Genomic DNA, 26,402 nt, shown 5'->3' with positions numbered 1-26,402 from the left:
GCTCCACAAACGAGTGGGATTATATTAGCCAGCAATTGAAGGAAAGGGGAGGGATAGTGCAAATCAGAAGAGTAAGTCGACAGGTGCATGACCCACGAAAGCAAATCATCTAGCAGAAGCATCCCATGTCCTCAAAGCAGCTTCCATGTTGCTTTCTTAGCATCCTCTCCCTGCCAGTTCTACAGCATTCTGGTCGCAGACATGAAACGCACATTACACACAGCGGCACCTGGGTAAAGAGGAGCAGGGAATCTGACATGTCTTTCTGGCTTTGATCATTGGAGCTAATCAGGACTTTCCAAGACAGTGCTGGAAGGATTAAGGGATGCAGGAAGGCTTTGCGGGCAGGGATCACAGGGATGGAATATTTGGGGGATGGGCACTCGGAAGGCTACGGTGCTGAATATACAGGAGGATGGATGAGGGAATATCAGTAGAATGCACAGGAGGATGGACGGGAGGGAACGGGCATTAAGAGGCTTCAGTGCTAGAATGAATGTGGTATGGGGAGGAGGAGGTTAAATTATAGAACAATTAGGTGAAAAAGGGATTTTGTGCTAGAATCATCTGGGGGAGGGGGATAGCAATGCTGGAATGTTTAAGGGCCAGGAGGAGGGGAAGTTAAGTTCTCTCCCTTGGATCAGATGCTTTCTCCCTGTTTCTCTCTTGCCCCCAAAAATAAATTCAGAAAGCCATGCAAAGTGGGAAATACCTGGCAAGAGAAGGCATCGGCTGCTCCCTGCTCAGCTGTCAATGAGCTTGCCATGCTGCCGGGTGAGCATGCACAGTGCACCTCTTGCTTACTGAAGCACTCTCTACTACCCAGCTGAGGATCACAAGCAGCAGTACAGCTACCACCACCGCTGAAAACCAAGCCCCTAATCATGCCAATGCACTGCAAATAACTACATGACGTAAGATTTAAACTGTAGCACTGTGTTGTCTGAGAGGCCAGCTCAGTGCCTGGGGGGCCAGGGGTTACTAGTATATGTTGGTAAAATATAAACTAGCCCCACAATATTCTCTCATTAAAATATCCACATACTCCCATATAACCCTGTGCTCAGAAGATGACAATGATATACCTGTAGCTATTCATCCCACTCATTGAACCAAGAGACAAGTACCAATCTGTCTGGAGTTATGGCAATTTGCATAAATAAGACATGAAGGAGGGAGGGAATGACATAGGAAAATTTAAGCCCCTTGTAGAAACTAGGTGCAAGCAAAATCCTTCATCATCAGATTGAAAGAGCCTTAAAATTAATCCCCACTTGTGAGAGAGGCTCTGCCCCAGATTTGTGAGACTTGGCAGAGCTGTTTATAACCTGTAGACCATGGTTTGTGACACAAGAGCCACAGTTGTGATGGGACATTCATTTCCGTCATAAGTCTGGTTCTGGGCAGTGTGTAACTCAGAACCAAATTTGCTCTGAGCTGAACGTGTAGGGCCCAATCCTGCTCCCTTGTAGCTATGGGAGTTTTGCCACTGCCATCAACAGCAGGATAAGGTATGGTCTAGCCATTATAATTTATACAGACAGAGGAGAGGGAACCAGGTGAAGGACTAGGTTAATCATTTCAATGTGGCTTAATATGAGAGATTCTTCAGCCAAAGAGTACTGAACTCGAAGAACTAAGCAGTGTGTGTCACGGAAGCACAGCAGTTGTAGGAGAGTTTAGTAGCTGAGAGACTAATACAATGTTCTTTCACTTTTGCAGCCCTGTGGTTTGTTTATGGGTTAGAATAGATCACAAATGAATAGGGAAGTGGTGGTCTCCAAGTAACCCTTAGTGGATGACAGTCCCAACAAAACCATCCCCACAGGGTTCAGGAAGCTTGCATCTCCATCTGTCCCAGTAACCACATACAATCCCTTGCCCCTTATGCTCATCCTCTTGCTTGTCCTCATCCTTAACCTCAACTCTCTCCTCTGCTTCCTTCCCCTCTGTCACACCACAGATCTGCCATGGAATTATGGGTCACACACTCATTTAAGACCAGTTAGAGGAGGAATGCAGATACTTTACAAGGAAGAACCCACAATGGGAGAAAAATGGCACATCACCAACACCACTACCAGCTCTTCCTCTGCCTGCACCTGCGCTGGCCCTGGCCAGACAGGCAATCTGACCTGGGGGCTTCTACCGAGGTCCAAGTCTTGACTTCCTGGGAACGCAGCCTGCATGTCCCTGAAGAAAATGAGGCAGGGAGAACCACCTCATGTGAGAGGTCTGTTGCTGGTGTCCTTGAGGAAGCAGGTAAGAGAGCTGCAGGAGGACATGGCTCATCTGCATAGCATCTGGGACCATGAGGACTTCATCGACAAGATGTACATGAAGTCATCCAGGCCAACTACAGAAGCACCAGAGAAGAAAGGAGAACCGACTGCTGTGCAAGAAGGAGATTGCTGCACAAGGTGGCCATGCAGCCAGACAGTGCTTCACCCCCCACCCCACTCCAGATCCCCTGTTCATTGCAGTCAAGAACCATTATGCTGTACTGGCAAAAAGAGGAGAGAAGCAGACCCCAATGACTGAGGAGGAGTCACCTGCCCCCACATCTGGGAGGCTCATGGCCACTGCACCCAAGAGGAGGAGCCATAGGGTTCTGGTGGTCGGGGCCTCCCTTCTGAGGGGGGACAGAGGCATCCATCTGCTGACCTGAAATCCTGGGAGGTGTACTGCCTGCCTGCAGTCTGCATCCAAGACATCACAGAAAGGTTGCTGAAGCTCATCCATCCCTCGGACCACTACCTCATGCTGCTCCTCCACATGGGCACTACCGATAATGCCAAGTATGACATCTACCCCTGAGCAGATCAGACCACCAAATCAGGAGGAGATGGTGGAGGAAGCATTTCTACAACAAACAACAGAAATATCCAAAACACAAGACCTAGTAACAATGGGGAACTTTAACTACCCAGACACAGCAAAACACAAAACGTCCAACAAGTTCTTGGAATATATTAGGGACAACTTTCTTTTTCAGAAGATGGAGGAAGTAACCAAGCACACAGACATGTGAGACTTAATCTTGACTAATAGGGAGGAATTGGTTGTGAGTCTGAAAGCTGAAGGCAATTTGGGTGAAAGTGATCATGAAATAATAAAAACAAACAAAAAACAAACAAACAAACAAACAAACAAACAAACAAACAAACCAAAAAAACCCACACAACAGCCAGGAATCCTAACAAGGTTACCACTCTGAAACCTGTCATGAAATGATAGATATTCTTATTCTAAGGAAAGGAAAGAGTAAGAGCAGCAAGATAAGGACAATGGACTTCAAGAAAGCAGACTTTTCCTGAGAAGAAGATATAAGGGGAAAAAGTAGTTTAGGAGTGCTGGCAACTTCTCAAAGGGACAATATTAGAGGCAAACAGCAAACTATTCTAATATGAAGAAAAGATAGTAAGAGTATATGCCTCTACCAGGAGCTCTTCATTGACCTGAAAATCAAAAAGGAAATTTACAAAAAAAAAAAAAAATGAAAATATGGACAAATTGCTAAGCAGGAGTACAACAGAAAGCACATAGGGGCAAAAATCAGAAAGAAGGAAAGGGAAGATTTACTTAGTGGGGAAGGAGAGCTAATTGATGACATCAAGAAGGCTGAGGTGTTTAATGCCTATTTTGCTTCAGTCTTCACTAAAAAGGTTAATTGTGACCAGATACTTAACAATTAATATTAACAATGAGCAGGAAGGAATGCAAGCCAAAATAGCAAAAGAACAGATTAAAGAATATTTAGGTAAATTAGACGTATTCAAGTCAGCAGGGCCTGATGAAATCCATCCTAAGGTACTTAAGGAATTAGCTGTAGCAATTTTGGAACCATTCGTGATTATTTTCATGAACTCCTGGAGGACAGGGCAAACACAGAACCTGTCTCTAAGAAAGTGAATGAAGAGGGCCCAAGGAATTATAGACTAGTCAACCTAACTTCAAATTCTTGGAAAGATACTGGAACAAATTATTAAACAATCTATTTGTAAGTGCCTAGTCGATGACAGGGTTATAAGGAATAGCCAACATGAATTTGTCAGGAACAAATCATGCCAGACCAACCTATTTCCTTCTTTAACAGGATTACTGGCTTAGTGAATGCGGGGAGCAATAGATGTGCTATAACTTGATTTTAGTAGGGCTTTTATTACAGTTCCACATGACATGCTCATAAGCAAACTAGGGAAATGTGGTCTAGAGGAAATTACCATAAGTAGGTGCAAAAATAGTTGAAAGATCATACTCAAAGAGTTGTCATCAATGGTTCACTGTCAAACACGGAGGACATATCTAGTGGAGTCCCACAGGGTCATTCCAGCGTCCTGTACTATTCAATATTTTCATTAGTGACTCGGATAGTGGAGTGCAGAGCATGCTTAAAAAATCTGCAGAGGACTCCAAGCTGAGAGGGGTTACAAGCACTTTGAAGTTCAAGATTAGAATTCAAAACAATCTTGGAGAATTGGTCTGAATTCAACAAGATGGAATTCAATGAAGACAAGTGCAAAGTACTTCAGTTAGGAAGGAAAAAATCAAATGCACAAATACAAAATAGAGAACAGCTGACTAGGCAGTAGTACTGCTGAAAACATCTAGGGGTTATAGTGGATCACAAATTAGAAATGAGTTAATGTGATACAGTTACGAAAAAGGCTAATATTCTGCATGAGTTCAAGTGGGTAATAGTATTGCCTTTCTCAAACACTTCTGTAGGATTTCCACTGTAATTCCAGCATAAAGGAAATATAAACTTTATTAAAGGTTATATTAAAGGGTAATATTAGTCACCTATCAGTGTGAGGGAACTGTGCATGTTACTCCCTTTAACACTAATGGAGGTTATAGACTTGACAATATTTTGTGTTTATATAGAACCTTTCATGCCAAAGAATGACAAAATGATTCACAAATAGAACCATGGACATAAAGCTGCACACGGAATGGAGAGTGACAGACAAATGGCATACAGCACAACAGTAGAGGGAAGAAATTTTGACTAAGGATTTTGAGGCAAATGCCTAACTTTATACAAATATAAATGCATAGTAAATAGGAGCAAGGACACACTCACCTTGACATTTAGTCAAATTAAAACACTAGTTTAAATTAGTTTCAGGTATTACACCTCCTTCACACTCCCCCTTCCAAGTTTTGTTTGTTTTACCATCACATTTTCCTATTTTAAATTCCCTCACCTGATCCTGTATGAAGGATGCACACAGACAAAAGGGGAAATAGTGACCGTAACTGCTGTTAAATGTGCAAACTTAAAAAAAATCAACTTAAGAAAGTTCACAACAAAAATATTTTTCTAATCTCTGTTAATTACTGTAATCCTAGATGTTATTTGCAATAAAAATATGTGAAGCATTTCCAGACAGAGTGAGATTTTAAAGTTCACAGTGTCCCTTTAAGGCCTCAGTCGAGAGACCTCACACTGTAATCTGTACCGTTCTCAGTCTACTGACCTGACAGCTTGAAAACTCCACTCACTTGCTCATCACTGAGGACCAGAAGTGGAGAATTTGGGGAAGTGGGGAGGAGGGAGACACGAAGGCATTGCAAGCAACTTATGCAGAAGCCAAGTTTTCATTTAAGAAACATTAATGGCCAGCTTTTGAAAATAGCTGCACTTCTAGCAATTCCTGGGAACAGCAGCAGAAACATTTGAGTGGGCACATACTAATCTACATATTCTCCAGCCTCCTTTCTGGGGCCGCCTCTCTACTGAATAGCTGCAGTGCCTACCCCTGCCACCACTCATAGCTCTCCTAAGCAGCATCCCTGGGAGTTGCTAGGTGCTGAGCACTTATGAAACCAAGTGGTAAGATTTTAGGTGCCCAAACAAGAGCAGAGCTCTCTTGAAAATCTGTCCTTAAGTGTCTAGTCTTTATGGCTGCGAAAATAGCCTTCCAAACATTAACTGAGTGTAAACTGATGCAGTGAGATCTTACATGAGTCTGAACACAGACCGTTACGGTGTCTCTACTGCTACTCAGAGCGTACATGAAAACAGAGTGAAAACTGACCAGAGTTTTGCTGGTTTTCACTTCAGCTATTTAAAAATACATGGGCAGCAGTAAGCAAGTCAATTTCACTCTGCTACTGCTTGGGAAAGCTAGGATTAGTAGAAGAGGCAAGCAATGCAGAGCTATTCACTGGGAAAGAGGACCCAAAGAAGCAGCTAGTAGGGTTGCCAACTTTCTAATCGTACAAAACAGAACACCCTTCCCCACCCCCTTCCCAGCCCCTTCCTCAAGGCCCTGCCCCTTCTCCATAGCCCCATCCCCCACTCACTCCGCCCCCACCCCCCCATCGCCCACTCTCCCCCACCCTCACTCACCCACTCATTTTCACCAGGCCGGGGCAAGGAGTTGGGGTGCAGGAGGGGGTGAGGGCTCCGGCTGGGGTGCGGGCCCTTGGGTGGGGCCGGGGATGAGGGGTTTGCAATACAGGAGGGAGCGCCGGGCTGGGGAATGGGGCCTTAGGATGGGGTTGGAGTGTGGGAGGGGGCTCTGGGCTGAGGCAGGAGGTTGGGGTGTGGGAGGGGGTACAGGATCTGGGCTGGGGGTGCGGCCAGATATGAGGGGTTAAGGGTGTGGGAGGCAGGTCCAGGCTGGGGACGAGGGGTTCGGAGTACAGGAGAGGGCTCAGGTGCAGGCTTCGAAAGGGAGTTTGGGTGATGTAGGGGGCTCAGGGCTGGGGCAAGGGGTTGGGGTACAGAAGGGGGTAACACTTCCTTCAGGCGGCTCCCGGAAGCAGCCAGCATGTACCTCCAGCTCCTTGACAGAGTCACGGCCAGGCAGCTCTGTGCACTACCCCTTGCCCACAGGTGTCGCCCCCGCAGCTCCAATTGGCCGTAGTTCCTGACCAATGGGAGCTGGAGAGCCGGCACTCAGGGCAGGGGCAGCGCGCAGAGCCCCATGGCCACCCCTACACCTAGGAGCCAGAGGGACATGGAAGCCACTTCCCAGAAGCCACACGGAGCTGGGTAAGGAGCCTGCCATCCCCGCACCAACCGGACTTTTAACAGCCCAGTCAGCGGTGCTGACTGGAACCGCCAGGGTTCTTTTCAACTGGGTGTTCTGTCGAAAACTGGACACGTGGCAACCCTAACCTACAGTGGAGAAGGTGCAGTGGAAACATCTTACAGCACTTCTACTACCTACAGCTGCCACCAGGTTGCAGATGGGGTAAGGTAGCTCAAACTCAACCCTCTTGAAGCAGCCCTCAGGCTCCAGCAGAGAGACTAAATTAATGTTCCTCCTCCTTTCAGGACCAGAGGAGGTTCTTCAGATATATCAGACACCTAATAGCCAGAAGCTATATGAAAAGTGGCACCTCCAATGAGGATCCAAGGAGAGCACCCTTCCTGGCAAACTGACTAAGGCCTTGCCCATGGAGAGTGACCTACCCTCCTCTTCCATATTTGTCAGACACTTACTAGCCAGAGGCAAATATTTGAAGCTCTAATCTCCCTTATCAAGATAGGAATTCCAGCTTCTGTTATGTGTGATTCCAGGTAATTAGTGGCTCAGGCCAAAATCCTTAAATTCTTTTGGGGAGCTGGGCCTCAATTACTTCATTATTATTGTTAAACATTTATACTGTACTGCCTACAGGCCAATCAGGTCAGGGCCCCATTGTGCTAGATGCTGTACAATCATTAAGTAAACAGAGTTGCACCCATGGGCCTGAGGTGCTGGAAATGATGTTTGCTCTACTGAGCCACCTATAATTTTGCCTTTATCTAAGCACCAGGAGAAAAAGCTTAAGACAAAAAGTTACCCTTCTGATACTGTGTGACTAGAGTGTCAAACAAAACATCCCTGTTTTTTAAAAAGCTAACAATAATTAAAGACCAAACTATAACAATGCAGAAAGATCACTCTCTTTTGTGGCTTTCCAGGGAATTCTAGTACCACTTGGCAGCCACACAACATAAAAAAAAAAAAAAAAAACAGAGGCTACAGAAAAAGTTGCACTGAAAATTGTAATGGTGCTTGTTGTGTTTAAAAAAGGTCCACAAATTCTGTCAGATGGAGTGAGAGATTTTTGCATGTTGCTCTGGGGTTGAGTCATAGAATACTATTTATAACATCAACTGAAAAAAACATTAGCTCATCATGACCTTTACAAGGGGCCTCTAGACTGTGGAAACTCATTCATGGTATCACAGAGCCAGACACAGATGCTTTCAGTTTAACTCTGTTGAATTAACCTATACTATGTTCAGCAATTGGTTGCACAGTACAAAAAGTAATGAAAAGAAAATATCTGCTGAGCTAGCTCACTTATAAGAGAGTAAAACTGGACGTCTTTTACTGTAAGAGAATGGGTATATCTCACCCACATTTTCTCTTCACGCCTTCTTCCTCAGGTGAGATTGAACCAAGAGGAATGATCGGTTGGCTGCTACTCAAATTGTGGTTCCAACCACTAATCAAGCCACACACAGGCGGCCCTTGAAATGTTTTGGGTTTGCTGGAGTCTGTTAGATACCAGCTTGACAGACTTAAGATACAGAAGTCCTCTATTTATCCACAGAACATATACAGCACAGGCAGCAATAGTGCACGTCCCCAAACTGACCCATGGAAGTGCCTCAACCCCATTCTGCAGAGACCACCTCAAAGAGGACAATTCAGCTTTAGGCTCTTTCAGGGCTTAGCCTCTCTTCCGCCAAGCAGAATTACAGTTATGGTTGTTTCTGATCTCTGATATGTTTCCCTCAGAGAAGGTTTTCAAATTTTGGCTTGGGATACAGAGTGGAAAATAAGATTGGTGGGATGCAATAAAGAAAAGGAAAATTTACGCTATCAGGAAAAACTTCACAATGATGTAATTAGTTTTCTCATTAATCTCCCAAGGAAACAAGAAGCTCCAAAGCTTGGCACATTCAACGGCTTGTCTACATCAGAAAGTTCCACTGGTATAAGTTATGGTTGAATTAAAAACCAATATAATTAAAAGAATCCAAAAGGCTGCATAGTTGCTCTTATTTTGGTTTAAGAATGGCTTGTTTTGGTTTACCTTAAGTCAATTAAGTGAAACCGAAATATTCTGCTCTTAAATCATAATAAGTATCCATCCAGGGGTCTTCAATGGTTTTACTAAATTGATGTAAAAGTCCATTCAAGTTATACCAGTACAACTTTCTTGGTTATACAAGCCCTAACACTACATTGGACAAAGAAGTAGAAAACTTACTACAGATGGGACAGATCAATTAGTCTGTCAAAATTTTATGTTTATATAGACAAGGGTTAATGTCAAGAAGGTTCAGTATTGTTATATCTATGCTCTATCTTTAAAAGCAGACTGAGCTAGTTTCAATGGGCAACTGCAGCCAAGATGAATAAGTTGCCAAAGTAGGGTCATCAAAGCCAGCAGTCAAGTTAGACAGTCTTGGAGGAGGGGATATTTACGTGGGGTGGAAAAATAAAAAAAAGGGGGAACAAAAATACAGGAGATGAAACTTTTTAGTCACAACACTCGAGTAACATTCTGAATTTGGCTTTCTACTGTGATAAAAAGCTAGGAACAGCAAAGACGCCTGATACATACAGCAGCAGGTAAATGAGAGGATATATATAAAGAGGTATAGCAAGAGGTAAAGAATAAAGCACACCTGAAACCCAAAAAGAATGTGTGTCTGACAGGCTGGGTGACAGAGAGCCGGAGGGGAGAAAACACTCTTTAGAAATGTAAAGTATTTTTATTCACTGTAGTAAGCCCTAAGGGGAGCCTGTCTAAAGAGCTATACAATCTCAGACTAGGCACTGCTGCTACCTCACACCAGGTGCAGCCACTGATTTACATCTATGCAGTGTGGGTCTAAAATGTTACCATTCTGACCGGTTAGTGTTCTAAACCACCTAGCACCAGCGTACGTTACGACATCAGGTGCAGAACAGCTTGAATCGCTCCCCCTTATTTATTTTTGCTGCTTTTCTCTCACAGATTACTACTGCCTTGAAGAGATGAAAACAGACAAACAATTCTACTTCCTATTTTATATCATTAGTCCAATGCCTAGAGATACAATGACCTTATAGAAGTTTCCTTCCCAAGTGACCTCCTAATGTTCTGTCTTCTTCCTTTTGTTTTCTACGCCTATTTCCCCTAATGTTCTTCCTTTTGTTTTCTTCTCTATGAAACTTTTGTTATCACATTCAATACTATTTCCTCTCTTCACCCTTTTGCTTAGTTCAACAGCTTCTTCCTTTGTCACTGTAGGAAACAATCTTGCACTGGTAGACAGAAAGACTAGATTTCCTAATGATTTTCTTCCATCTCTAACCCCTATGAACACTGCTTCAAAGTGTCTCTTTTGTTGGCTTGTCAGCTCTCGCATTAATTAGTTAGTTTAACAAGGGCATTGTTTGCTGGAATGACACAAAGGAAAACACATTAAAGCAGCCAGTTGTATTCAGTTGACTTATAAATGCATAAGCAAGTTTCTTAAACAGACACAATTCATGGCTGTGTGTCATGGTTATTGCTAAAAACAAAAAATAATTTTTCGATGTGTATAAAAACCACATGAGGGCCTTGTTCTATTTGGCCTGATTCTCACTCCTGCAGCATGAAGGGGACATAAACATAATGTATACCCCCTTTAAAAGCACCTTTATATTCCCAGAGCGCAAAAAGGGGTCTTAATGTAATGAAAATCAGACCACCCTTTGTGTTTATGTTTAACCTCATTGTTTTTTGGTCTAGCATTTTGCTTTGCTTAGGTATTCTACAAGGCCAGGTCTACACTGTAAACTTTTGTCCATATAGTACTGTTGGTTAGGGGTATGGTTTTATATTTATTAAATCCCTATACTGGCAAAAACCCTAGTGCAGATGTAGTTATACTAGCATAAAAGTACTTTTGCTGGGATAGTTTATTTTGCTCACTGAATGGGTATAAGCTATACTGGCAAAAGCACTTTTTTGCTTGTACACACACAGCTATACCAGCTAACCTTGTCTACTGTAAACCAGACTTAAAAATGCAATAAAATTTAACAGTGTTTTATTTGTGACATTCCTAGTTGGTGGAAATCACACACAGATCTTTGACTTTCTGACCAAGCTAAGTGGCTTGTTCACACATATTTAGCACAAGATAATGTGAATACTCCTCAAATATATATATACTGGAGACAAATAAAAATTGTCTGAGGAATTACTGAACTTTTAGAACCAGGAAACAATTTCATGGGGGATTAGACTTTCCCTGGCTTGCAAATGAGCCATTAACATTTAAGGTTGCCAACCCTCCAGGATTGCCCTGGAATCCACAGGAATTAAAGATTATGTCATGTGATGAAACCTCCAGGAATACATCCAACCAAAATTGGCAACCCTATTAAAACTGAAAAAAATTAAATTAACTGACTCATAGACTTTAAGGCCAGAAGTGATCATCATGATGCTCATCTACTCTGATCTCTTGCACGTTGCAGGCCACAGAACCTCACCCACCCCTTCCTAGAATAGACCCATAACCTCTGGCTGAATTGCTAAAGTCCTCAAAACAAGATTTAAAGACTTCAAGTTACAGAGAATCCACCATTTAGTCTAGTTTAAACCTGCAAGTGACCCAGGCCCCATGCTGCAGAGGATGGTGGAAAACCCCCCAGGGGTCTCTGCCAGTCTGACTCAGGACTCCTTCCTGATCCCAAATATGGCGGTCAGTTAGACCCTGAGCATGTGGACAAGATCCAGCAGCCAGACATGTGGGAAAGAATTCTCTGTAATAACTCAGCGCCTCCCCATTTTAGTGTCCCATCTCCAGCCGTTGGAGATATTTGCTGCTAGCAGTTGCAGATCGGCTACATGCCATCGTAGACAGTCTCGTCATACCACCCCCGCCATAAACTTATCAAGCTCAGTCTTGAAGCCAGTTGGAGTTTTTGCCCCCACTGTTTCCCTGGGAAGCAGTTCCAGAACTTCATTTCTCTGGTGGTTAAAAACCTTCACCTGATTTGAAGCCTAAAACTTTTTGATGGCCAGTTTATATCCATTTGTTCTTGTGTTAAAATTGGTGCTTAATTAAAAAAATTCCTCTCCCTCCCTGGTATTTATCCCTCTGATGTATTTATAGAAAGCAATCATATCTCCCCTCAGCCTTCTTTTGGTTAGACTAAACAAGCCAAGCTTCTTAAGTCTCCTCTCATAAGGTAGGTTTTCCATTCCCTGGATCATCCTAGTCGCCCTTCTTTGCATTCATCTTTCTTAAACATGGGAGACCAGAACTGCTCCCAGTATTCCAGGTATAGTCTCACCAGTGCTTTGTATAATGGTACTAACACTTCCGTCTCTCTACTGGAAATGCCTCACCTGATGCATCCTAGGACTGCATTAGCCTTTTTCACAGCCTCATCACACTGGCAGCTCATAGTCATCCAATGATCAATACACCCAGGTCTTTCTCCTCCTCTTTCACTTACAACTGGCATGTCCCCAGCATATAGCAAACATTCTTGTTGTTGGTCCCTAAATGCATGACTTTGCACTATTTAATTTCATCCCATTTCTATTACTTCAGTTTTCAGTGTTGTCCAGATCTTCTTGTAGGATATTCCGGTCCTCTTTTGTAATCCCAACTTTGTGTCATCAGCAAATTTCATTAGCACACTCCCACGTTTTTTCCCTAAGTTCAAATAAGATTGGTCCCAAACAGTGTTTCCTCTAAATTTTCCTACCCGTGTGCGGAATTAATTTTGTTATGTGCACCAATATGGAGGTGATGTGTCAGGTGCACATAACAAAATTCATGTAGCAGGGGTGGGGCTCAGGGATTTGGAGTGTGGGAAGGGGCTCAGGGCTGGGGCGTGGGGGGGGGGGTGCAGGCTCTGGTTGGGGGTGTGGCCTCTAGGGTGGGACTGGGGAGGAGGGGCTCAGGGCTGCAGCAGAGGGTTGGGGTGCAGGAGGGGTGAGGGCTCCGGCTAGGGGTGCAGGCTCCGGGGTGTGGCCGGGGATGAGGAGCTCAGGACTGGGGTGGAGAGGGCTTTGGCTTGGGGTGCGGGCTCTGGAGTGGGGCTGGGGATGAGAGGTTTGGGGTTCAGTTGGGCTCCCCAGGGCTACAGTGGAGAAAAACGACTCTCCCCAGCTCTCTCTCTCCACAGTAGCACCTGGGATGGGTGCGGGGTGAGAGGCGCCTCTCCCCACTGCAGCAGGTCCAGGCTGGGCTGGGTGGGGGCTGGAGGAGGGGCACCTGTCCAACGGCTGCGGCAGGTCAGGGGCTGGGCTGGGTTCAGGCCAGGGAAGAGGCGCCTGGCCCCCAACCGCAGCAGGTTCCAAGCTGGCCTGGGCCAGGGGAGAGGGCCAGGGGAGGGGCACCGTGGCAGGTCCAGAGCTTGGGGAGAGGCATCTCTCCCTGCCGCAGCCCTGAGCGCCTACGTGGTGCTTAACAGGCAGCTGCGCGGCCACACGCCCACGCAGGTCCCAAGACTGATCCCTGAGGAACTCCACTAGTAACCTCCCTCCAGCCTGACAGTTCATCTTTCAGTATGACCCATTGTAGTCTCCCTTTTTACCAGTTCCTTATGCACCTTTCAATTCTCCTATTAGTCCTCATCTTCTCCAATTTACCTAATAATTTCCCATGTGGCACTGTATCAAATGCCTTACTGAAATCCAGGTAGAACGCATCTACTGAATATCCTTTGTCTAAAAAAAAAAAAAAAATCTGTTATCTTCAAAGAAGGAGATCAGGTTGGTCTGGCACGATCTACCTTTTGTAAAACCATGTTGTATTTTATCCCAGTTCCCGTTAACCTCTCTATGTCCTTAACTACTTTCTCTTTCAAAATTTGTTCCAAGACCTTGCACACAACGGATGTCAAACTAAAAGGCCCGTAGTTTCCCAGAACACTCCCCCCCCTTTCTTAAAAATAGGAACTATATTAGCAATTCTCTAGTCATAGGGTACAACCCCCGAGTTTACTGACTCATTAAACATCCTTGCAAATAGATTTGCAATTTCATGTGCCAGTTCCTTTAATATTTTTGGATGGAGATTATCCAGGGCCCTCAATTTAGTCCCATTAAACTATCGGAGTTTGACTTCCACCTTGGATGCGGTAATTTCTACCTCCATATCCTCATTGCCATCAGTCACCCTGCCACTACCCCTAAACTCTTCATTAGTCTCATTAAAAACTGAGGCAAAGTATTTATTTAGATGTTGTGCTATGCCTAGATTATCTTTAATCTCCACCCCATCCTCAGTGCCTCTTCTTTCCTTGTTTTCTTCTTATTTACATGATTCTAGAACCTTTCACTATTGGTTTTAATTCCCTTTGCGAGGTCCAACTGTGCTTGGCTTTGGCAGTTCTCACTTTAATCTCTACACTTTGACCTCCAAGAGGTAGCCTTCCTTGCTGATCCACCCCATCTTCCATTCCTTGTATGCTTTCTCTTAATCACCTGTTTGAGATGCTTGCTCATCCAGCTTGTTCTGCAACCCTTCCCTATGAATTTTTTCCCCTTGCTTGTGATGGAGGCTTTAGATAGTTTCTGAAACTTTGACTTAAAGTAATTCCAAGCCTCCTCCACATTCAGATCCTTGAACTCTTCAGTCCAGTCCCCTTCCCTAACTAATTCCCTTAATTTTTTAAAGTTAGCCCTTTTGAAATCAAGGATCCTAACTGCAGACCTATTTTTGTTTATCCTTCTATTTAGTTTAAACTGACTTAGTGCATGATCACTTGAACCCAGCTTGTCCTCTACAACCAGTTCTTCAACAAGGTCCTCATCACTCACCAGTACCAAATCTAAAACGGCAGTTTGGTGAAGAAATCTGTCAGCTATCACATCCAGGAAAATCAGGGCCTTACTATTATTAGGAACACTTGTCCTCCAAACTATATCTGAGAAATTATAGTCTCCATAATCACACAATTCCCAGTAGTACTTATTTAATTAAAAAGCACATTCCAAAATGAGAACTGCTTAAAGAAGAAAGCAAATATGAGAAAAAAATTACATTTAAGGACCTGATCCTTTATTTCTTGCAGTGAATAAAATTGGATTATTTTCTTTTAAATAAAAAATTGGATTTTTTAAATACATGGTGGTGGTGTTTTTTTAAATAACCCTATTTATAATTAAATTGGAAACTGAAACTTAGGTTAAGGCTTAAACTTATTAAAATCATTTAAATGAAATACAGAAAATAATATGAAGTACATATTTGCTGCCAAGTTTTAAAGAAAGTCAAACAACTAAACTGGTAGAAGTCACTGGCTAGGCACCTGGAACCAGAGTTTACTGAAGTGCTGAGACAGCTTTTGACATGAGTAGTCTCTTCTGTAAGTGCAGAGAGAGATTATTTTCTTCATTTCATTTATTCAACTAATTCAGTTCAATGATTAGTTCATTCAAAGTTAAGAAACCAGTTGGGAGTTAGAAAAGCAGGAAAGCTTATTTTCCTCCTCCAATATATGAAATAAAAATGAGGTGTGAAAGAATGAGATGTACTACTTCTAAAATCTGGAAGGACATGGTGACCAGAAAAAAAATCAGTTAAATTCACTCTCTACAGATAATACTTCCTTTGTTTAATAAATCTGTTAGTTTTCAATGCAAAACATATTTTGGTAAACTGACTTTTTTCTCTTATGTATTCATCAGCACACTTAAGGTACTTTTATTTAACTAATAAATGAATTTGAAAATGCTTGCTTTTGTGCATTTGTAATTGAATTCCAATTTCTATCCAAATGCAATGTGACACAAATCATGAGTAAAAAAAAATTAACCATCTAGTAATTAAGAAATGTGTCGTTCGCTATCTTTTAACATAATAAGCAATGTAAAAATTAAGAATCTGAATAAATGTAAGTTAAGCTATATAATTGTATAAATGAATATGCATAGCTATCATGTATCCTCCGGGTTAGCAAAACCAGCACCAAATTTAGTGTAAAGGCTATATTTAATTGCCAATTAACATGTTTTAGTGGTTACCAACCAATGAGAATCAACCTTTTTTGGGGAAAATATCTGAAAAGTACAAATGCAAAACCATTAAAATGAGTTAAACCAAGGTTTCCTGCTTGCCGATTTAAATTATGATTAAAAAAATCAGCAATTTAAATTGCTTTGATTTAAAACAATCCATCCTGATTTCTTGAGCATCCAACTCCTACAAATTTCAGTGGGAGTTTTGGCCTTGGAAGGAACATACGATCGAACCCTAATGACCTGATTTACTGTTGCCCTGCACCTTGTGTAGCCAGTTATAACAATGCAAAGCGAATGCAAAATACTTGCAAATCAGAATGGTAACTTTTAGGCCCGTTTTGCCCTGAGGTAAAGGGCAGTAGTGAATCAGACTCAACATGCGCACTAAAAACAAAGGCTCTGGTATTCTTCTGGTAGACAAGGACAACTCCTTTTTGTCCCGCAAGTCATGCTTACACTCCCACCGGAGCTAGTCAACAAGAACTTGCTGGCTCTACCAGCCACCAACAACAATGCTAAGAGAATCAAAATGTTCTGTGACTGTGCATGAGACTGCAGGCTGATAAGAGGCAGACATACACTGGTCTGAAGCCGGATTCAGCCTTAGTAACTTCTACAGACAACTTAATTGATTACTGAGCTGTAAATGCCACTGGTGCATGGAGACACAAGGAGCCTGACTTTCTGGATTGAGTAGAGCTGCCAGTGCAGTTGGCTATAGTATAATAAATTTATTGGAATTAGGGTGTTAGGAAAAATGAAGCTGATAAATTATACCAGCAACAATCTGTCATAGGATCTGAATGGATTAGTTACTGCAGCTGGACCCAGTCCAACCATTAGAAGGATATTTACAGGGTTAGGCTGTTTGTATGTGTTAAAGGTAGCGTTTAATGTGTTAAAGGCAGTGGTTATTTTCAAAGGTAGTGGGTTGGTATAGATGCTTTCTTTGTCTGGATGCAGAATCCTTGACAGCTAGATGTGGTTCTTGGATGGACATCTAGCCACCTGTCTGAAGAGTAAGTGTGAAATATGGATCAAGAGACCCGGAGGTTGACCTCAGCTGGGAAAGGGTGGTTACAAAGCAGGACAAACCAAGACGAACAGGCAAACAGCAGCTTCTGGCTAAGTGGGGGCTAGAATTGTGTGCTTTATCTTGAATTTGGAGGGCAGAATGGTCTCTGTGATGCTTGTAGTTATTTTGCCACCTTTGTTCAAGGTGAAGAGGAACTGTGTCCATATTTTTAATAGGCTTTTCAATGGGGCTTATCACTGTAGTAGCAAAATGTCTCCAAAGCGATTACAGGTTTATCCTCACAACACCTGTGAGGTAGGGAAGTATTATTAGGCCCACAGTTGGGGGTGGGGATTGCCTATGAGTCTTCACACTGGAGAAGACAGAAACAGAAGCCATATCTTCTGAGTTCCAACTGAACATCTTAATCACAAGACCATCTTCTCTCACACTAGAACACATCTAGCCTTCTCCTCTGGGGCTGTGGAGGCTTCCCAGGCAGAACTAGTGTGGTTTCACCGCACATGGGAAGTTGAGGGCTGTGCAGTGGCCGTATCTCATCTGCACAAAGCCATGCTCTATGCATATTCTCTCCCTGAACAACAGCGCACAGGCACTGCTTGCTCAAATCTTGTCTACACTGCTGCTCCAGCATGTTTTAAAACTGGTGTAGTTGGTTTGAATTTAGAGGGAGAATTTCCTCAGTTTTGATGAAGCCTGAGTTACATCCTCTTGGTGCATCTCACGGTGTTTACAAGGGTAGCTTTAAATTATGTCCAGTTAGCTCCTATCTTGAAGGATAAGAGGAGTTGAAGCCCCTTTTCTGCAGAAAAGGGTATTGGAGATAGAGACATACTGCACGGAAAACTTCGTCAGATGCCCAAAGTGGGTATTCACCCACAAAAGCTTATGCTCCAATACATCTGTTAGTCTATAAAGTGCCACAGGACTCTTTGTCGCTTCTTTCTTCTGTCTCCTGAATTCCCGTTTCAGTTACCAAACACGGTTAAGCATGTATCATGATGAATAAATACACCAGTTGCATATTTGTATGTGCACGGGGTCCGAGTTACAGTTGTGGGGAGAATCTTTACTTTGACACATGGCTTTATTGATGGAAGGTGCTCAGATACTATGGTGATTGGCAGCCGCATAAACCCCATGATAGATATTTAAGAGTTTTAAGTTAAGTTATGCTAGTTTTTACATGTGCTACTTGTTAATTATATGAATCTCCTTTATACTTAAATTATTAAATTTATGCTAATACATACTATAAAGTCCACAAGGTGATGCAAATAGAAATCAGTGTCTACAATTATTTAAATACTGAGCGTAACACTGTGCCAACATTTTACTTCTCACATATCAGAGAAAGACAGAAATCTTATACACTTTAGTAAATTTAATAACTAACCATTGAGAATTGCAGAAGTGAAAATGGTATCAGTCACTGTCCTCTGAAAAACAGTTACAAATTAAAAGTGTGGCATTTCTTCCAGGCAAAGTCCCATTAAAAAACACCAAGAACAAAGTAAATGCAGAGTAATGCACATTGGAAAACATAATCCCAACTATACATATAAAATGATGGGCTCTAAATTAGCTGTTACCACTCAAGAAAGAGATCTTGGAGTCGTTGTGGAACAATTTCAAACTCAATGAGAAATTGTTGATTTTTATATAATAATAAATAAATAATAATAAAATCAACCTCTAGAAGTGCTATGGCACAGCAAAAGCCTATCTTTTGGAGGACCACAGTAACATACTAGCCTTCAGAAGAGATAGGGGAGGGAAATTAACTCACATAGCAATGGAGCTGGTAAAACAACACTTTGAAAGCTTAAATCCGACTTGATTTCCTATTCTTCACACATCTAGAATGAGACAGAGCCAGGATTGACCAAGGATCACACTTTGACAAGCCCTGATATTTCTGTGCACAAGCATGCATGTGCTAAGGCCATGACCCTGCAGACGCTGCTATCAAAGGAAGGAGATTTTCAAAGACACAATGGTGCCCAGCTCCTATAGACTTTGAAACATCCAACCATCCTTTGTGCCTCTGAAAACTTCCCCCAGTCAATGGGATTAACCCATAGAAATAAGCAGCATGTCCAAGAATGAGTGTTTCCTAGCTCAGACTCTAACATTGCTTACAGCACAGACTTAAACCCTGAAGATTGGAAGGGCTCCAAGTCCTCAATTTTTTTTTTTTAAATTTACTATAACAACTCTGGACAATCTTGTTATCCACATCCCACTATGAACCTCATTAAATTCTTCTGTACGCCTTGGTCAGGTCCCCTCTGTTTCCCCTCCTCTGTGAGGTAAACGGTCAGCATCCTTTCAATCTCTCTTCATATGGAAGTATTTGCATGCTTCTGATCATTCCCACTGCCAATCTCAGAACCTCCTCAATTTCTACTAGACCCCTTTTCAGATAGGGTGGCCACCACAGAACACACAGTATCCCCAGAGAAGCTGAACCACTGGTTTATATAATGGCATTATTACATTTTTAGTATTATTCTTGAGCCCATTCTTTAAATTGTTTGCTTTTTTTGATCCCATAGACCATCATCTCCCCTGTGCCATTCTGGCCCTCACATCCTCTGAGTTTTTTGTTTCCCTCCTCCTTTTCCACATACCTCGGAGTGGGGTAGATGGGTGTGTAATGTTCCTTGGTGCCAGCGGTGGTCAGGATGGGATGAGGAGAAGACAGCCAGCTGGGAGGGAGTAGACTCTGCTGCTGCCAGATCAGAGGAGGCAGTAGCTCGGCTGCCCCATGCCAGGGGGAGGCAGGAAATTCAGGGTTTAATGCCTTCCCCTTCTCATTGCTGCCTGTCTGGCAGAGGCTCTGGAAATGAGTGGGGAAGGCACTGTCGCCTGGTATAGCTTCGGAATACTGATGAGTCTCGCTATGGGTTTTAAGGAGTTAATTAAATGATTCAACTCATAAAAAGCAATTGGGTGTCAACAAAATGACTATGCCTCTGTAGAATTATTACAAAGACTTCACGTCTCAGAAGACATATCTATTCAGTATCTTTAGGTAGCTTTCTAAAGAAACCACCTACCTACATTACAGGGTTGATTTAACTACTACTGTTTGTAAAGCTCTTCAAAGTTCCTCAGGATGGAAGTATTACTGATGGCTTTGTACAGCAGTTCTCCAACTTGTTCAGTCCATCAGCATCTTCCACACAGAAGTCTCTGTCTTTTGTGCTCATCTTAAGGACAACCATGAGCAAGACCATCAGCAGTGTGAACACAACAGAACCTCTGCCCAAGCAAACACCAATCTGTACTATTGTGTGCAAGACGAGGGCTCAGAAAAAGAAACCTTGGACCTCTAGCTCCTCATCTGAGAGTCTTGTTTTCAGGCTCCAGGATGAATAGCATACCGTGTACTACTGCACTCTGCTAGCTGATTGTGGAGCAGGGCTGCACTCTGGAAGGCTGCCCATCTTCCCAGCTGCAGAATGAGTGTAGTAATCACAGCTGCTACAAGGAACTGAAGTGAAATAGTATTAAGAGCAATTCCCCAAAATTAGATAATGTGAAAGCGTTCAGATTCTGGCTCACAGAAAGGGTAAATGCAAGTGCTAGCACTGTTTGGGGAGGTAAGGGAGACCCTGAGGACTGGGTCTGCTGGGTCTGAACAAGAGAAAACAAAGGGAAAACCCTGCGCTGCTAAACTCTCATGGACTTAGTGACCTTGAGGAGGCATAGTAGAGTCTGCTGCTGATCCTGCAAGATTCTACGTCTGTCCCAGCTCGTTGTCTCCTCCTCCTCCTCCCACCCTGACCACTTCTGGCACCAAGAAGCACCAACAAAAAAATCAATATTCTAGTCTTACAATCAGCATGAGCATTGTTGTTAAATTCATGAAACACTCAGGTAGGTAAGTTGTACTAGTTAAGTACAACTTACACATAGTTAAGTACTCATACTATATAGTTCTTTTCATCTCTCTCTCTCTATATATATATATATATCCTAAAAATGTAACTTGGGCATGAACGGTGAACTTCAAAAGGGAAGGTAAGTAAATGAATAACTCTGGTCCGTAAAACAATAATAACCTATGTGCCAAAATGGGTGTATCATGGAAGACAGATGGGTTAAAGCTTTTGATTACTTTTAACAACAGTTTTAATTGGAACTTCATGTTATTTTATTTGGCTCTTATGGTTTGCACAAGAGAAGGAATCGCTGGACCTTTAGACAAGCAAACAACTGGATTTTCACTGTCAGTAACATATGGTAATATTTGCTAGACTCCTGATGGACCAGAGTTAATCTCACCTCTAGTATAATAAAGGTTTATGATGACAGGTGCTCTGTTTTATGAGGTAATAATCTGGTTCCTTAAAGTATAAGCTATGAGCCAACGGAACCATTTCTAAGGAAAGTGGGGCCAGGCATTCCTGTAGTTGTAAGGTAATCAAGTTACTAGAATGGGTGACTGTATGATAAGTTATGGCCATATACTCCCTCAACATGTGCTCAAGCTGTCATGGGAGTTTATGCTTTCAGTGCTGAGGCCAGGAGTTCAATCTCCACATTACAGTCACCAGGGCTCTCAGTCAGTAGCTACACTTTGTTACAGACTAGTACTCTGGACAGGACTTGAACTTCTCTGGCTCTCAAAGCCTTTGACTAGCTTGTCCAACAAGGTGGAAGATATAACTCATTTGGTATAGTGACTATGATCATGTCATCCCTGCTGGTTGGGGCTAGCGAGAATAAAGTCCACTATTTTCTCACAGCAAACAGACCTCACAATTTTTTTGCTAAAAGTCCTGGTTTCGATGCCTACTAATGACCACAGTGTTTTTATTTATGTAGCCACAGTTATTTACAGATACAAATAAAATGACAATGTTAGTATGGGAGCAACTATGCTAATACATATGCTGAATCTTTAGCCTGCCTAGTGTGGATGCATTGTTTCAAAAGGCCTGAATAGACTGTCAAGGCTGAGTGCTCATGCCCTTAATAAAATGTGATGTGTCTCTTTTCCTGACAATCCTGACTCCTGTGTATTTACTGATCACTGTAAAGGAGAAATTCATTCCTGGTGTAACTGCAGGGGAATAATTCCATGGAGTTATACCAGGGATGAATATGGCCCATTGAAAAATATAAGCTGTGTGCAAGCTAACCTCTTTTTTGGTTCCTTCTGTTTCTCCTGTGACTCTATAACACTGATTTGGGCAGTCAGCCCCAGTGCCAAGGAAATCAGACCGCCCACATCCTCACAAGATGATGCAAATGCTAGGCCTGTCAGCTGAAATCAGTTGCCACAGAGGGACAAGGGAGAACTAGAGAAACCAGAGGTAAATTCAGTTCTTACACAATATTTCTGTAAAGAGGGCTCAGAGACAGGAAGAGAACTGGAAAAGGGTTGAGGGATAATGTGTCTTTATTGAAGTAGCAGGGATTTAAAGCAGGAAATAGTGAAGAGGAGAAACCTCAAGGGACAGGAAAGTGAAATGATATATTACTGACAGATACCTTCATAGTTTTATTTGTACTACAGTTATGCCTAGAGGCCCAAACTGTGATTGGGATCCCATTGTGATGAGTGCTATGACTGTACAAACACACAGTGACAGTCCCTGTCCTCAAGAGTTTACAGTCTAAATAGATAAAACAAATGAAGGACAAAAGGGAAAACAAAGGCACAGAGAAGTGAAGTGACTTGCCTAAAGTTACACAGCAGGCCAGTAGCAGAGTGTACAACCCAGATCTCCTGTCTCCTAGATCAGAGTACCATTATATCATTCCCAATATATCACTCCCCTATGTTTCTTCAGTCCAGCAGAGTGATCCTTTTGCTTAGAAATAGGGTAATTTCATTGTCAAGCTCACTGTTGTCGTGATCAGTCACAGTACTATGGATCATATTTTACTTCCTTCTTTTTTGTATGTGCATGGTTAGTACTGCTGTAAGGTGCTGGATAACAGTCCTGGAGATTGAAGTCCACTGCTCTGGTCAGTCATGCAACCGGTACAGCAAAAACACTATATGGTGGATAGAAAGCTGGCTAGATCGTCGGGCTCAACAGGTAGCGATCAATTGGTCTAGGTCTAGTTGGCAGCCGGTTTCAAGCGGAGTGCCCCAAGGTCGGTCCTGGGGCCGGTTTTGTTCAGTATCTTCATTAATGATCTGGAGGATGGTGTGGACTGCACCCTCAGCAAGTTTGCAGATGACACTATACTGGGAGGAGTGGTAGATACACTGGAGGATAGGGATAGGATACAGAGGGACCTAGACAAATTAGAGGATTGGGCCAAAAAAAAATCTGATGAGGTTCAACAAGGACATGTGCAGAGTCCTGCACTTAGGACAGAAGAATCCCATGCACAGCTACAGACTAGGGTCTGAATGGCTAGGAAGCAGTTCTGCAGAAAGGGACCAAGGGGTTACAGGGGACGAGAAACTGGATATGAGTCAACAGTGTGCCCTTGTTGCCAAGAAGGCTAACAGCATTTTGGGCTGTATAAGTAGGGGCATTGCCAGCAGATCAAAGGACGTGATCATTCCCCTCTATTCAACATTGGTGAGGCCTCATCTGGAGTACTGTGTCCAGTTTTGGGCCCCACACTAGAAGAAGGATGCGGAAAAATTGGAAAGAGTCCAGCAGAGGGCAACAAATATGATTAGGGGCCTGAAGCACATGACTTATGAGGAGAGGCTGAAAGAACTGGGATTGTTTAGTCTGCAGAAGAGAAGAATGAGGGGGGATTTGATAGCTGCTTTCAACTACCTGAAAGGGGGTTCCAAAGAGGATGGATCTAGACTGTTCTCAGTGGTACCAGATGACAGAACAAGGACTAATTGTCTCAAGTTGCAGTGGGGGAGGTTTAGGTTGGATATTAGGAAAAACTTTTTCACTAGGAGGGTGATGAAACACTGGAATGGGTTACCTAGGGAGGTGGTGGAACCTCCTTCCTTAGAGGTTTTTAAGCCCCAGCTTGACAAAGCCCTGGCTAGGATGATTTAGTTGGGGATTGGTCCTGCTTTGAGCAGGGGGTTGGACTAGATGACCTCCTGAGGTCCCTTCCAACCCTGATATTCTATTCTATGAACAGCAGCAATGCAAGGTTGTAACCCGCTCCCCAGGGCCTACGCCCCTAGCTCACAGCATACTGAAACGGAGAAGCCACGAAGTGGGCTACTAGGAGCATTTTCAGAACTTCTCCCATCACTGGTCTAATCCTGTCTCAGCTGCACTGATGCTAGCAGTTGTGGGAATCCTCAGGTACATGGAGCACAGATGAGGTGGGGTGGTGATAAAACACTTATCTACTAGTGTTTCCATTACTGACAGCATCTGTGCAGCTGCACCATTGCTAAGGCAACAGCAAGGAAATTTCAGAAAATGTTCAACGTAGACAAGATCCAAGGATGAGAAAAGGGCAACACGACAATCGGCAGGGGAGAGCAGCACGAGTGAAGTCTACTGATGTTTCCCCTTCCTCCCCTGGGTGGAATAAGCTTTCATCTCATCTAGCAGAATCATTTAAGTGGAGCAACTATGTACAAGCCGAAGTGCAAATTCAGGACAAACAGTGGTCAGTTCAAAGTCAGCTTTGTACAGAACCTTCTTCAAGACCCCAGACCTTCACATGGTGCAGCTGTTCCAGGCACTGTAAAGTTACCAGTGGAGAAGTTAAAAAAGCAGCAACAGCACGAAATCCTTTTGGAAGAACAAGGCGTCTCTCCCCACATCCCAGGGGATAGCGCACACACACACACACACACACACACACACACACACTCTCTAACTTAAAGGAAGTAGAGACCAAACTGCGACTATAAAAGACTGGTTTCAAAAATAATGCAACATCTCACATTAAATTTTAACCCGTGAAAACGTTACATTTTCCATTTACACTAAACCACGCTACATTCTGCTGCCTGTTACCCAGATTCAGGTCTAGCATGACTGCACAGCTAAGAGCTATAATAAACTCCCGGGCACTTTAAATCCATGTCGCCTGTCAGCAGACTATACCCTTCGCAGATATTTTTCCCTTCTGTTTTTTTAACCCCTTAAGAGACCCATGTTAGAAATAAACCCGCGCCGGTAACAAATAATTCTCCCATGCAATATTAGATTGAAAGGTTTTTCCTCCTCCTCCCCCCCCCCCCTATTATTTTTCTCAAATGCCGCCTGCAATTCAACCATTAAAAAAGGAGACGAGAGAGTCACGCACATCCTGCCTCTGAATCAGAAACAATCAACTAGCGAGGACAGAGCCTCCCTTGCAAGGCACCAAAGCCAAATCAGAGCAACAATCAATGAAATGCTGTTTTATTGCCACTGTGCATCCCACAATGGACGGGCACCCATGCTGCAGCACAATTGACTCCAATTACCTTCATCATGCTAGTACAAGAGCAGTAATTGCCAGATGAGGCAGGAAGAGCTTTCTCCGCGGCCCCGCTCCCTTCGGCCAGCGAGCAGGATGAAGCGCCTACGGACTATCTGTCTCTCCCTGTGCAACGCCTCCCTGCTGGGACACGTTGCAGCTGTGAGAAGGAACTGATATTCTCCCTGCTCCTGCTGCTGCTGCTTGGGGGTTCCGATTGCATCAGCGCGCGGCAACGCCACTTTCCCCTGGTCGTCGCTAGGGGGAGCAGCCGCGGGACATCACCCAGTGCTTGCTGCAGCCAGATCTCCCTTCCCAAAGAAGCAGCATCCCCACAATGCAGTGGTTCCCAAACTGGGGTTCTCGAAATGTTACAGGGGGTTCTCGGGGAAAAATTCCCTAATGGCGGACAGAGCTGTCCTTAGGGAGCAGGGGACCAGCAGCCCGGAGCCCCAGGACTTCCAAGAGCTAAGCAGATCAAAGTAAGCACATCTATCACACGGAGGAGATTTAAACTTCAAGACTCCTTATAAGAAATGGAAAGGGAGGTTGATATTTTTTTGCTGTTTTTAAAATTAAATAGGCAGCTAGTATTGTTTTTAAAAGTATTATGAAGAACAAGTTTAAGCTTTGTTGTAACATGCGTTGTTTGCTTGAACTGCTCAAGACCTGAATGCTTGTATAAGACAGGTTTCAGAGTAGCAGCCGTGTTAGTCTGTATCCGCAAAAAGAAGAACAGGAGTACTTGTGGTACTTGTGTGCATCCGAAGAAGTGGGCTGTAGTCCACGAAAGCTTATGCTCTAATAAATTTGTTAGTCTCTAAGGTGCCACAAGTACTCCTGTTCTTCTTTTTACTTGTATAAGAGGAACTCTTTGTATTGGCTTCTTACATACCTTCATGCTATTTTCACATCTGATACTCCTTGATGAAACATAGGAGCCTTATCTTATAACAGGCTTATTCAAAGTGATACAAGCTACGAAAGTGAGATCTTGGAACAGTGTTGCCGTTTT

General features: G+C 43.3%; 1 protein-coding gene across 5 annotated transcripts in view; it reads right to left on the bottom strand.

The window, feature by feature from the left end:
• Positions 1 to 25,726, bottom strand: part of BCAT1 (branched chain amino acid transaminase 1) — a 90,717-nt gene extending 64,991 nt beyond the window's left edge. Inside the window, exons 1-2 of one of the 5 annotated variants that reach the window (XM_042848900.2) lie at positions 25,395 to 25,697; positions 18,414 to 18,456 (exon numbers count right to left, since the gene is read on the bottom strand). In XM_042848900.2, coding sequence (XP_042704834.1) covers positions 18,414 to 18,416 — 3 coding nt within the window. In that variant the 5' untranslated portion in view covers positions 18,417 to 18,456; positions 25,395 to 25,697. Of the gene's footprint in view, positions 1 to 712; positions 858 to 18,413; positions 18,457 to 25,394 lie in introns of those variants that run through there. The other 4 variants (XM_005296600.5, XM_065568191.1, XM_005296598.4 and 1 more) reach the window with 4 other exon arrangements.
• Between the last annotated feature and the right edge of the window lie 676 nt (positions 25,727 to 26,402).

The sequence above is a fragment of the Chrysemys picta genome, chromosome 1 (assembly GCF_011386835.1).
Source record: "Chrysemys picta bellii isolate R12L10 chromosome 1, ASM1138683v2, whole genome shotgun sequence".
Taxonomy (NCBI): Eukaryota; Metazoa; Chordata; order Testudines; family Emydidae; genus Chrysemys; species Chrysemys picta.
The sequence above is the reverse complement of the archived record's forward strand: the minus strand, read 5'-3'. Positions and strand labels throughout refer to the sequence as shown.